Below are 13,611 nucleotides of genomic sequence, written 5' to 3'. Positions count from 1 at the left end.
CTTTTCCACCTGGCCAGGTAAGTCGCTCTGGTGGAGGGTTTTCTGCTACCCAACAAGACCTGTTGAACCCGGGCCAAACATTCCTGTTCTTCCACATTCAGCCATGCAGTAGCCATGCTGTCAATTGCAACGCCACCAGGTTTGGGTGCAGAAGACTGCTGTGGTTCTTGGTCAGCAGGCCTACCCAGAAAGGTAGCTGCAGCAGGGTGACCACCAAAAAATCCAGCAGCCTGCCAAACCAGTGCTGGTGAGGCCACGCAGGGGCTATCAGGATACCCTTTGCCCTTTCCTGTTTGATCTTCACGAAGGCTCTGTGAATTAACAGCACTGGCGGGAAGGCGTACACCAGAGCTCCCGACCATGGGAGCAGAACAGAACACGTGGCATTTCCTATTCTGACAGGATGCAAACAAGTCCACCTGGGGAATCCCCCATCTCTGGAAGATCGTATTGATTGCCTCTGGGTGAGATGAAAAAGTCCTGCTGAGGCAATCTGCTATTATGTTCTGGGTCTTGGGCAGATGCACGGCTACCAGATGAATGGCATGCCACACACAAAAGTCTGAAAAGCAGAGACCTTCATGGAAAAGGGCTGACAACCTGGCTTCACCCTGCCTGTTGATGTAATACATCGCAGCAATATTGTCCGTCAGGACCTGCACTACCTTGCCCTTCAGGTGGGGCAAGAAAGCCTGACAGACCAGGCTAACTGCTCGGAGGTCCCTGACATTGATATGGAGGTCCAGATTATCCCACAAACAGTGACCTTGTGTGCTGAGCTTACCCAGGTCTGAAGCATCGGAGACCAGGGTCAGCAACTCGGCCAGGGCTGTGAAGGGAACTCTCTTCAACACTAACCCGGGTTCCAAACACCAATCTAGGGATGACCAGATGTGATCCAGCACCCAGACTACCCGGTCTAGGTCATGCCTGTTGGGAATCTAAATTGATGCCAGCCACACTTGCAGAGGCCAGAGATGTAGCTGGGTATGACTGACCACATATGTACATGCAGCCATATGGCCACGGGTAGTGGGTGAACCCACAGCTTGAGGAGGCTAGCCTCCCACCCTGCCCCTTCCATGCCCACCAGAGCCCAGCCCACACCCCGCTGTGGCTGCTGCTGGCCCATGCCCAGCCCCCCCCCACTCAACTGTGGCTGCTGGTCCCTGCCCCTGAGTAGCACCTCCAGTCTCCCCCATCCCCGGAGCTCCAGAGAGCCAGGCAGTGCGGAAACAGCCTATCCCAGCTCCAGAGAGCAGAGCCACGTGGCTGCAACCTCCCCCAGCCCTGGAGCACTGGAGAGGAGAGTTGGGTGGCGCGCTGTCAGCCTTCCCAGGGCATGCCTGCTGGCATGACCTCCAACCATGAAGACACCTCCTCTGCAGCCAAGCTGCCAGCCCCAGCGCTGGACATTTGACGTGGCCGGAGCATCCCCAACGCCTAGTGCTGGGTGGCCACAGTGGCCACAGGGCCAGGACAGGCAGCACGGCATAGCCTCCAGCCTGTCTGCCCCAGCCTCTGGCATGGGAACAGCAGACAGGAGAGGATCTGGACTCTGGCGGAGCATGGGTGGCGCACATGAGGCAGTTTGGGAAAGAAACACCTTCCCTTGCCTACGATCCCTGCCGCCCATGCATGTGGCCCAAAAAGAACCACAGGGAGGTGTGAGCGGGTGGTTCTTGACATTGGAGATTAGGGCTGACATGGCCTGGAAACGCACCTCTGGAAGGAAGGCTCTGGCACACATGGAATTTAGAACAGGCCCAATGAACTCTATTAGTTGTACCAGCCTTAAGATGGATTTTTCTCTCATTTATCAACAGGCCGAGGTAATGGCAGGTGGAACACACCAAATCGAGGCTCCTCTACACTTGTTCTTGAGATCTGCCCTTAATGAGCCAATCGTCTAGATATGGGAAGACCCGGATGCTTCATGTAAGTGGCCATTAGCACCACACATTTTGTGAACACCCTTGGGGCTGATGAGAGGCCAAAGGGCAGTTCTGTGAACTGGAAATGGCATCCGCCAACTATCAAACAGAGCAAATGTCTGTGGCCTTGGAATATGGAAAAAAGTGTTCTTCCCATCAAGGGTGGCATACCAGTGTCCTGGATCCAGGGATAGAGGATCCCACAGCGACCATGAGAAACTTCAACTTCATGAGAGACTTGGTGAGGCGTTGCAGGTCCAGAATAGGTCCAAGGTCCCGTTTTGCTTTGGGGATTAGGAAGTAGCAGGAGTAGAACCCCTTTCCTTCCATGTCCCAAGGGACCTCCTCCACTACCCCCAGGTGCAGTAGGTTTTCAACCTCCTGAATGAGGAGTTGCTCATAAGAAGGGTCCTCAAAGAGAGACAGGGATGAGGGGGCGTGGTATGGAAGGGTGGCCGAGAATTGCAGGGTACCAAGATACTATTTCTAGCACTCAGCGGTCTGAGGTGACCTGTGACCAGGCCAAACAGTAGGGATGGAGATGGTTGAGGAAAGAACAAGGTGGATTGGGGGAGTTGACTGGAGTGTCGCTTTTGAGTGCACCCTCAAAATGAGCACTTCTGCCCCCCTGGATGCTTTGCCAGACTGGGAGAGTAGGAGGAAGAAGGGTGGCGACGACAAAAGCTCATTGTTAGGATATAGATATTCAGGCCTGTCTGCAAAGGCCTATACTTTAAGAATTTAGGTCTATTCTTATCACTTAGCCAGTTATAGAGGTATAAAACAAAAATCAGAATCACAGTCTGCCTGTTTATAGGCCTTCTCTCACTATGATAGTCTAAGGCCTTGTTCTTAAGCTAAGGCCTGTGGCTAAACAGCAGGGGTAGCCATAAGCTGGGAAGCGAAAGGTCACATCCTCACTTGTCACATTGAAATAAGGCAATTTTGGGCTGTTAAAAAGATGATCCAATCTATCACCTCCAGAGAAAGGGAAGAGCCTAGAAGATTTAAAGAAAACGTGGTTTGATAGGATTCTGTCTGGCAAGAACTCACTTATCAATAGTTGTGATTGTGAAACACTCACTTCTTGTTATTTTGTCTTTATGGTCCCCACTTTTCTACTGTTTATCTGTATGGTCTCTGTCTGGTTATTTGATTGTTTCTGTCTGCTGTATAATTAATTTTGCTGGGTGTAAACCAATTAAGGTGGTAGGATATGGTGACAGTGCCTCCCACTAGGTGACCCGTGTCAAGGAAGCAGAGATCGTGAACGCAGTGCCAGTGATCTAGGGTGAACCCCAGAGGATCTGGGCTGCGAAGCTGGAGATCTAATTGGTTAGATAATCACGTTACAATATGTTAGGGTTGGTTAGTTAAATTTCAATAAAATGATTGGATAAGGTATAGCTAAGTAGAACTCAAGTTTTACTATAGAGACTGAGGTCAAACAGGAAGTAAAGGGAGAAATTGGAACCATATTTTGCTAAAGGGGGGAATGGGAACAGGGACACAGGCAGGGCTCTGGGGCATCAGAGCTGGGAAGGGGGACACAGGGTAAATGCTCTGCGGTGTCAGAGCTGGGAATGGAACACTGAGGAAGGAAACTGGAATCATTATTGGGATTAACTTCCAGCAAGCAAACATCGAATTGTCTGCATCTCTGGACTTCGGGTACTGCTCCTTTCTGTTTATGTGAGAAGGATCAGGGAAGTAGGAGGGTGAAGGGATAAGCCCTCAAACACTCATGTCTCTATCCCTTCTCTTCATAGATCCCTATGAAGTTGTCAAGCCTTGGTGGAGGAGGCAGCTAGAACTGTTTCCTTGCAGACTGCGGTGTATGGAGGCCTGAGTGTCCTTTAACCCATGCACCCTCACATACATCTGCTCTGCAAAGAATCCATTCCCATCAAATGGGAGATCCTGGACCGAGGCCTGCATTTCTTGGGACAGGCAAGTGGTCTGAAGCCAGGAACTGTGCTTCATGACCACCACCAATGAGACCAGCCTGGTTGCCAAGTCAGCTGCGTCTCACACCATTTGAAGAGAGGACCTTGCTGCTGCTGTACCCTCCTCCACCAGGGTGCCAAACTTCTGCGCCAAATCCTGGGGCAGGGACTCTTTGAACTTACAGAGGTTGTCTTACAAATTGAAATTATACCTGCCTAAGACAGCTTGGTGTTTTGCCACACGGAATTGCAAGCTGGCCATAGAATAAATCTTCCTCTCAAAAAAGGTCCAGTCTCTTGGCCTCTCTGTTTTTGGGGGTTGAACTGAAGTGCCCCTGCTTGTCCTTTTCATTGGCTGCAGAGATGACCAACAAGTCATCCCTTTGGCTGGGATGAAGTACTTTTTCTCAGCCCTCTTGAAGGTGGGAGGGATGGATGAGGGGGTCTGCCAGAGGGCCTTGGCAATTTTTAGGATCCCATCATGCACTGGTAGTATGACACAGGCAGGGGCAGATGCCCAAGAGTAGATTGAACAGGGTGCCTGCCTGCTCGGCCATCTCCTCTATCTCTAGGCTAGAGGTCGGCAACCTTTCAGAAATGGTGTGCCGAGTCTTCATTTATTCACTGTAAGTTAAGGTTTCGCGTGCCAGTAATACATTTTAATGTTTTTAGAAGGTCTCTTTCTATAAGTTTATCATATATAACTAAACTATCATTGTCTGTAAAGTAAATAAGGTTTTTAAAATGTTTAAGAAGCTTCACTTAAAATTAAATTTAAAATGCAGAGCCCCCCAGACTGATGGCCAGGACCCGGGCAGTGAGAGTGCTGCTGAAAATCAGCTTGTGTGCCGCCTTCAGCATGCATGCCATAGGTTGCCTAGCCCTGCTCTAGGCCCAAGTTTATGGCAACCCGTCAATGCAGGGCCTGTGCTCTTTAGAATCGTCTGGCAGACTGGCTCTCGAGGGACCCACCACCACCTCGTCCGGGGAGGACGATGATGATTGTATCGCTGGTGAGGCCCCAGGGCATCATCCCCCGTGGAGGAAAGGGGTTCTGGAGTTGATGCTGGCTCCTCTACCACAATCTCCAAGTGCATTTCCCGCACTGAGACTGGTGCTGCTGGTGCTGTCAACTGTTGCTGTGAGGGAGCAGCAGATGAGTGGTGCAAAGGGGGTATCGGCATCTGCATCACAGGCAGGAATGCACCATGCACTGCAATAGGGCCACTGCGCTGGCCACTGGCCATGTTGCCAAGGTGGCACTGTAGAAGTTGACGCAACCTTTGATGGCCAATCACGCTGGTGATGCCTCAGCGAGGGGCTAACCTCCTTTTCCATGCGGGAGAAATCCCCTTCCAGTGACCACGGTGGGGATGTCAATGCCAGCATTTGCCAGCTGACCATCACCACTGGAGACCAGAACTTTGACTAGGAGGATGGGGCTGGGGGGACTGGTACTGCGATGGAGATGATTCCCATCTGTGCCAAGAAGACGACTGGCAGGAGGGTGAACGGTGCTGGCAATATGGTGACAGTGCCTCCCACTAGGTGACCCGTGTCAAGGAAGCAGAGACCGTGAACGCAGTGCCAGTGATCTAGGGTGAACCCCAGAGGATCTGGGCTGCGAAGCTGGAGATCTGCAGCATGGAGTCAGAGCGCTGCCTTCGCTCAGGGGACTGGTGATGCTCAACTGTTCTGTGGGGTGTCTTGGTGGCTGGCTTGCCCTCATACAGAGCCTTTGCTACTTTCTATGGCACACGCAATGCTGGCAGCGCTGGTAGAGACCTCTGCTCTCTAGGGTCCAGGAAAGCCTGGGAAGGCATTGGTCCAGCCACAAGTCTGGGTCCCTTACTGCTCCCAGAAGTCAGTGGCAGATCCTTTGGAGGGACTAGGGGCCCCAACTGGGGAGGCACGTCCATGTGGCTCTGGTGTGGATGGGTGGCCCAAACTGGGACCTTTGACTGACACCCCATGGCCTTTCTTGCCCAGAGCCAGGGAGCCATGTTTTTTGGTCTTTTTGGGCACCGGTGATGGAGAGCGGTGCCAGACAGAGCCCAGTGCCATGGCTGTGCTACAAACCCAGGTCAAGGTACTAGGGGTAGAGACTGGCTGGAAAGGCTCAGAAGCTGGGCAGAGGGCAGCCTTCATGAGGAGAGCCTGCAAACAGATTTCATGCTCTTTCTGGGTCCTGGGTCAAAAGTTTTTACAAATAAGGCACTTGTCCTTCACGTGATTTTCCCCAAGCACTTCAGGCAGCTGCCATGGGAGTCACTAACAGGCATAGGCCTGTTGCAATCTGAGCAGGCCTTAAACCTCAGAGACTGGGGCATGCCCTGCCTGGGGCAAAGTCCCTGATGGGAGTCTAACTTCTAAACATACTTAACAACTACTATAAACAAACTATTTACAAGGCCCTAATGCTCGAAGTGAGAAGAGACAAAACTGCTAGTCCTTGATAGGCCAGGAAAGTTGCTAAGACCAACTATCACGGGTGGTAAGAAGGAACTGAGAGGGCATAGGGTCGGTGGTGCCTGATATACCAACACATGAGCACGGCACAACAGGGTGCCACAGCTATCCCTATGGACACCGCTAAGGCAAAAATCTCTGATGACTGTGCACATGAGTGCGCACACACCTAGAATAGAATCAACATGAGCAAGCACTGGAAAAAGAACTAATTGTTGTCATAAGGAAGTTATATTTACTTTCTAAATATAAAATCTCAAACTGTCTCTCCCTACCTTTTTGGTTTTCTTGCACTGGCTTGAGATGAACAAAAAGACAGAAAAAGTGACTGCATTCTTCGACAGTTCTTCAAACAGAAGGAAAGAACTGTAAACTGCATTTTTGAAAAACAAGTCCGTTCCAGGTGAATACATGGGAAACAATCCATTGCATGTGTCACAATTTCTTCTTCTTGAATCTCAAACAAAAAGTGGAACAATTCAAACTTGAACTTATTTTTGTTCCGGTCTTTAGAGGACAGAGACGCCAATGCTATGCCTACTTCTTCAACCCAGTTCAGTACTTTGCTCTTTGTTTCAAGCGAAGTTTTACAACCTAAGAATTTCTCAATCTCCTTCATTCTATCCATGTTTAAGAGACCAAACAGGAAACGCACTGTTAACATTAAATAATCATTTTTAGGTTCTTCATAACTTTGTAATAGTTTAGACACATCTTTTGTAACTATCACTGACTCTTCCACTGTTTCTTCCTCTTCCTCCAGTACATAAAACAAAGCTGCAAAAAACTCTTGAAAACTTAGGTGAATGAAGCTGTAGGCATGTTCACAGTCAATATCTTTTTGAAAAATGCTCTTGTTGAGAAAGAGGGATTGAATATTGGATACATCTAAACCATGCTTCTTGAGATCATCTTCTTCAAACAGTATTATCTTTCGCCAGACTCCTTCTCTGGCTAAGGAGCACAGCTTTCTCAGATTAGTTTGTCTGGAATGCTTTGACATGCAGCTATGATCCCGTAATAAATTGGACAGAAAGAGCATATACACTGCAGTGGTTGTTTTTGAAGTTTGTGTGAGATCTTCACCTTTTTCAATCTGTTGTTTGATCACAGTGCAGATAATCCAACATACAATTGGGACAAAACACATTGTAAAGAGAATTTCATTCTCTATTACAAATCCAAAAGCTTTTGCTGCTTGTTTTTTATCTTCAAAGAACTTGTGGAAATACTCCTCCCTGTCTTCCTCAGAAAATCCCAAGATCTCTGCATAATGCGGAAACTTTAGACAGTTTTGGAGTTTTTCCAGAGCAGTCGGTCTTGTTGTGATCAGTAAGAATGATTTTGGAAGAACTTTTTTCCTAAATAAACTGCCCAATATGATTTCCACTGGCTGCTTCTCACAGGGATCAGTGTACAAATTAGTAATTTGTTGATCAAATGAAAATTTAAATTCGTCAAAACCATCAATTATAAAAAGGAGTTTTTCTGGATCCATCAAAATATCTTTAATTGGCGCATTTTTGTTAGGGCAATTGTTTAAAATCAAATCAGCAACACTTATCTGCTTGGTAGACAGGTTCATTTCTCTGCAGCTTATGTAGAAAACATAATCAAATCTGCCAGGATAGATTTTTTCAGATGCCCAGTCCAACATGATCTTTCTTACTGTCATTGTTTTCCCAATCCCAGCAGCTCCCTGAAGCACAATGGTTCGTGGTGTTGGTCTGTGTTTATCAATGTTGAACAAACTTTCTACCTTAGTTGGAGTAGCTGTCTTAGCCAGGATCTCTGCATGTCTCTTTCCTGTTGCCATTATTTCATGTTGTTTGGCCTCCCAATGGCGATGTTCCTTTACAATAAGCAGCTGTGTGTATCTTCTGTTTAGACTCACACACTCACCCAGACGAGCATTCCTGTCTTCTATAAATTGGTATTCTTCCTGTATATGTTGACTGTATGTCATCCTGTAATCTAATTCAGTGACATGAAGCATGAGAAACTTTGACTATACAATACAAAAAACATTCAACAAAAGGAAAGACATTATAATGAAGCCATTTAGATGGACATGAAATCCTGAAACACTAGGTCATGGACATCACTGACATCCTGTGTGACCACAGCACAGACCACTCCTGGGGGGATGAGCGATCAGCTGGTTCTCATGCCATGAAGCCACTCCCTCACTCACACAATTCCACTGCTGCTCAATCCTTACTGATTATGCAACATACAAACTAGATAACACATACCGTTTGCTGCTATCCCAAATGATTTTGGATTAGGATCCAGAGCTGAAAAAGAAATCATATGTTCATATATTAAGTCACATAGTCAGCTGTCAGCAAATGGGTATATCCAGAGGGTTAATGGACTTTAAAAAATAATCAAAAGAGTAAGAACAATGAAACACTCATGCTCAAAAAAGAAAACAAATTATTAACACAGAGGACAATGCTGCATGGGGTGAACTGTGATGTCCTGCTCAAGAGATCCAAACCTATGAGTCACTGTGTACCTCTCTGCCTTAGAAAGAGTAAGAGCGTTTCTACTAAGCTGTGTCAGATCCCTGTGTGTCTGTGTGCCTTGCCAGTGCACTCTTCAAGACACTGTCAGTTTCAACCTTGCCTTGCAGATAATTCCAGCTCCCGAGTTCCCCAGACATGTCTCCCAGCAGCATCCAGTACCTCTCACTGGACACTCACGGAAATTGTTAAGCTTCATTGCTGCCTCCCAAGAGGCAGAGCACACACCAGCCTGTTAGATTAGCCAAAGACTCTCACTTCATTTTAATCCACAGCACTGAGATGGTTTGGTAATAAAACAAGGTAAGTTTATTAACAAAGAACAGAGATTTAAGTGATACTAAGCAAGATACCCACTAGGTGACCAAGGAGATCCCTCTTAAACATGCCATTTGTAATGTCAAGAGAGATCCCTAAAACCAGACAGATAGGCAGTGAGAATTATATTACAATTGTCTCTAAAACAGGCGTATGCATGGCCATGTTTGGAAAGAAAAAAAATTGTCAGCAGGAAAAATCTCTGTCAATTGACTGCATAAGGATATACACTAGCTCCTCGCGTGGCCCTTTGGATTCGACTCTGTAACGTGCATTGTTTTAATCTCAGAGTGATATGGGCAGCGCCAAAGAGACGCAGAAGATTATCAAGAGATCAATAGATCTACGACATAATTTCCTGACTTGGAGGTTCAGCTATTCTAAGTGTTTTCGCTTTGGTGGCCTCACTCCACAACACAATCTAACAAACAAACAAACACACATTTCAAATAACTTATTTCTGCAAATTAGCACCTAAGGCCCCTCTCCTATAAATAGAGCAGTATACCCAAGATCACTTTCTGAATTTAAGGGCAACCCAGGATCTACCCTGTCCCTTCCCCAAGACTCTGCACCTTCCAAGAAGCCCTGCTCTATTCACTCCATTATTCCTCCCCCTCACTCGCTCTCCCCCAATGTCAATCACTTTCACTGGGCTGGGATAAGGGGTTGAGGTTTGGAGGAGGGGTGTGTGGACTCTGGGCTGAGGGGTTCACAGTATGGGAGGGGGCTCTGGGCTGAGCCTGGGGCAGGTGGTTGGGGTGCAGGAAGGGGTGCTGTGTGCTGGCTCTGTGAGGGGGATCAGGTTTGGGGTGCAGGAGGGGATATGGGTGCTGGCCTGGCTCTGGGAGGGGGCTTAGGGCTGGGGCTTGGGGTGCAGGAGGGGGTTTGGGGTGCAGGGGGGTATGGGTCTGGGAGGGAAGGTTGGGGTACAGCCTCCCACCAGGCGGCACTTACCACAGGCAGCTCCCAGTTGGTGGCTTCCAGTCTGCCCCATCCCCACACTGCTTCCAGAAGGGCCAACACACCTCTGTGGCCCCTGAGGGTAGGGCACGTGGCTCGCCGCACTGCTCCTTTCTACTGGCACTGCCTCCTCAGCTCCCATTGGCCACAGTTCCCCATTCCTGGCCAATGGGAGCTGTGGGGGTGGTGCCTGCAGGCAGGAGCAGTGTGCTGAGATCCCTGCTCCCCCCTACATGGGGCCACGGGGCTGCAGTGACCACATGGGGAGCAGCATGGGGCTGAGGCAGTCAGGGAGCAAGCCTGCTTAGCGACAGCCCCGCTCCACCACTGGAGATCACGATTGACTGGGAGAGTCCCCAGGATCGACCAGTTGATTGCAATCAACTGGTTGGTGACCACTGAAATAGAGCCCCATGTGAATTACACCAGGGGTCCCCAACGCAGTGCCTGCAGGTGCCATGGCACCCGTCGGGGCATCCAAGTGCGCCTGCCTACTGGTCAGCGGATGAGCATCTGCCGAAATGCCGCTGACAAGCGGCGTCATCCAGAGGCGTCGCTGCCGAAATGCTGCCAATTTTGTTCCCCAAAATTAAAAATTCTGCAAATTTTATTTGTCAAAATAACGCCGTATAATCACTCCAGTTTCAATTATTTTGGTAATTTATTTCAAAATACCTGCCAACAAGTATGTCAACAATATGGACAAGAGTTAAAGAAACCCCTACAACAACCTAGTTCCAGTTGCGGGGTACTGGAGGGGGCTGTGTGTAGCCCCAAGAGTCCAGACATCTGCACTCCCTTCCCCACAGAGCCCAGTCGTGGGGCAGCCCCCAGCCCAGACACTAGCACCCCCAGAGCCTTTACTCCCCCCAACTTCTTTACTGTCCTGCTGGGGGACATGGTGTGGTGCATCCCTCTTCCTCACACTTTGCCAGAGCTGGCTGGATCTCCCAGGCTCTCTCTTGTCCACAGGAGAAATGAGGAACAAACAGCATGCAGCCTTCACCCCTGCCAGGCTGGATGCCCAGTTCACTGCATGGTGGGCTCTGCAGAGTCCAGCAGCCCCTATGGTGGCCAGAAATTCTGCGGGGGAAACGGAATCGTGCAAAATTCTGTGTTCTGCAGTGGTGCAGAATTATCCCAGGAGTAAAGTGTAATGTAAAACATTTAATCAAATAATGAAGTCTTATCAGATGTCATGACCAGGCTGTTAAATTAGCTGAGAAGTTAGGAGAAATTAATATTTTTGATGTAAGTTATAAGAAGTGCACATTAGAAAGGTTCTACTGTAGACAGGGCTCTGATGGACTGATGTGGCATCTTTAATAGGATTTGTAGCTCAGATGAAATTAACTTGTAGTTTAAATTGAGTTAAAATGATTAATTTGTGCAGTGATTTTTTTTTAAAAAGTGATTTTATATTTTTAAGTATTAAGAGAAAAAAAGAGTTTTCCAGCTTTGGATGCTTTTCTGTCAAGGTAAAATTTAAAAATTGTGCTTTTTAAAAAAAAATTAAAACTTTCCAGTCTCCTGTAAATCATTATCGGACATTAAAACATATTGGATCAAACAAAGTCTAGGCATACAAATATGGTCATTTTGGAATGAATTTCTCTTTTACTGTTCATATAAAACTCTGCTTCAATGCATTGTAAGGTTCCTACACAGGTTGTAATTCATATATGCCTTATATTTTTAATGAAGTTTGCAGTTCCCCCATAGAGTAAATCCATGCTGTCATGTCTTATATTCTTGAGGAACATGGAAAAGTACAGAAATTCTGGGACATTTCAGGCTTGTGCTCTACAGATTTTGTTGCTGCTGTTTGAATATTTGTAGTTGCCTAATTTATCTTTTTAATAATAATATATCTTGTAGAAGAAGTTCCTGCCTGAATCTGTCTTTAAAAATCTTAGAAAAGATGTATGTTTATTTAGCTATTTTTTGTGACAACGAAGTGTATGCATCTTGGTTTTTAGTCTTATTGTCTTAGAATTTCAAATTGGTGTCAAAAGCCTGTTCCTACTGCTGCTTCTTTTACCGCACCTAATCTGTGAATATTCAAGGGGAAAAAAGTTTAAAGGAGTTACAGGAATGATATGTATTTACCTTTTCTTTTTTCTTCTTTGAGTTTAACTGCAGAGTCTCTCAGATTGATCTGGGTGAATACTTCTATAGCTACATCTAACACAGTGTCTTCACCGTAGAATTTCACCAGGAGATTCTTCGTATCTATTCTGTCTGCATTCTCCAGTGGACCTTGGGGGATGTTACCTCCTCCATCAAAGTCAATAAAAGATAATTTGTCTTTAAATCTTTTAAAATTTTCCTGAGAGAGTTCATCCAGTGCACATAAGAGAAGGTCATTAATTTTGCTGCTTGTAATTGCCATCATCTGGAACCAGGAGGAAATAAAAATATAACAGTAGGACTGAGGATTAGAGTCCTTTTACTAGGAATCAGCATACAATCACAATTTTTCCTTGTAGAGAAAAGAAGAGCCTAGAACAGCTTTCAAGACTCCTGGGTTCCTTTCCCAGTTCTGACAATGACTTGCTATGTGACCATGTCTACTGACTTCTCTGGGGCTTGTTTATTTATCTGTAAAATGAGCACAGTAGTAGCTTCTGTACATATATCACAGGTATTTTTAAACTCAATTAACATTTGTAAAGTGCTTTGAGATCCTCAAATAGACGGTAAATACACAATATTATTACGTAACCAGTTTAAGATAATAAATTCATAAATTTTACCACCCAATTACTTTGGGTTTCATACAGCATGTTCTTTCAGGAGAGAATATTAAACTGAATTGCTCACCTGAAGGAGAAGTTTGAATTACATATGCAGTGGTTTTACAGCCTAGAAAAAAATGAGTGATGGGATAGACTCATAGACTTTAAGGTCAGAAGGGACCATTATGATCATCTAGTCTGACCTCCTGCACAACACAGGCCACAGAATCTCACCCACCCACTGCTGTAACAGACTCCACGTGAGTCTATTGCAACACAGGGTCAATTGCATCTGTAGTGTAGCACATGACTTAATTTGAACCATGGTGTGCCTATGATGTTCATATTTGACAATCAAAGGGGAACAAATTTTGACCAATTTTGTATAAGGGGTTAACAGCTATTTAGTGCCTGAGATCTTTTTACTGGCTGATCTCTGGAAACACAGGATTGTAGTAGCAACAGTATAACTAAAAGTGAAGGGTGGCAGGATGAAGACTCTCCATCCAGCTCACAAAGCTGCAGCAGAATGCAGGGGTTAGGGTAAGGGCTATAAACCAGCTTCCCACCCACAAACAGACTTCTCCCCAGGCCACTCACCATCACTAGAGTAGTTAGCCACCTGCTACAGAAGTGTGTATGGGAATAATTGTTCAGATGAGAGAACTGTGCAAATCAGGATGACAGCAGAAATTGACATATTCTGGGATGTGCT

At 46.7% G+C, this 13,611-nt stretch overlaps 1 protein-coding gene across 1 annotated transcript in view; it reads right to left on the bottom strand.

Moving 5' to 3' along the window:
• LOC115651213 (NACHT, LRR and PYD domains-containing protein 12-like) overlaps positions 1-13,611 on the bottom strand; it is an 86,986-nt gene that overhangs the window by 53,869 nt on the left and 19,506 nt on the right. The window contains exons 3-4 of the mRNA XM_030562166.1: positions 12,268-12,553; positions 6,625-8,323 (exon numbers count right to left, since the gene is read on the bottom strand). Coding sequence (XP_030418026.1) covers positions 6,625-8,323; positions 12,268-12,553 — 1,985 coding nt within the window. The remainder of the gene's footprint in view (positions 1-6,624; positions 8,324-12,267; positions 12,554-13,611) is intronic.

The sequence above is a fragment of the Gopherus evgoodei genome, chromosome 4, assembly GCF_007399415.2.
Source record: "Gopherus evgoodei ecotype Sinaloan lineage chromosome 4, rGopEvg1_v1.p, whole genome shotgun sequence".
Taxonomy (NCBI): domain Eukaryota; kingdom Metazoa; phylum Chordata; order Testudines; family Testudinidae; genus Gopherus; species Gopherus evgoodei.
The sequence above is the reverse complement of the archived record's forward strand: the minus strand, read 5'-3'. Positions and strand labels throughout refer to the sequence as shown.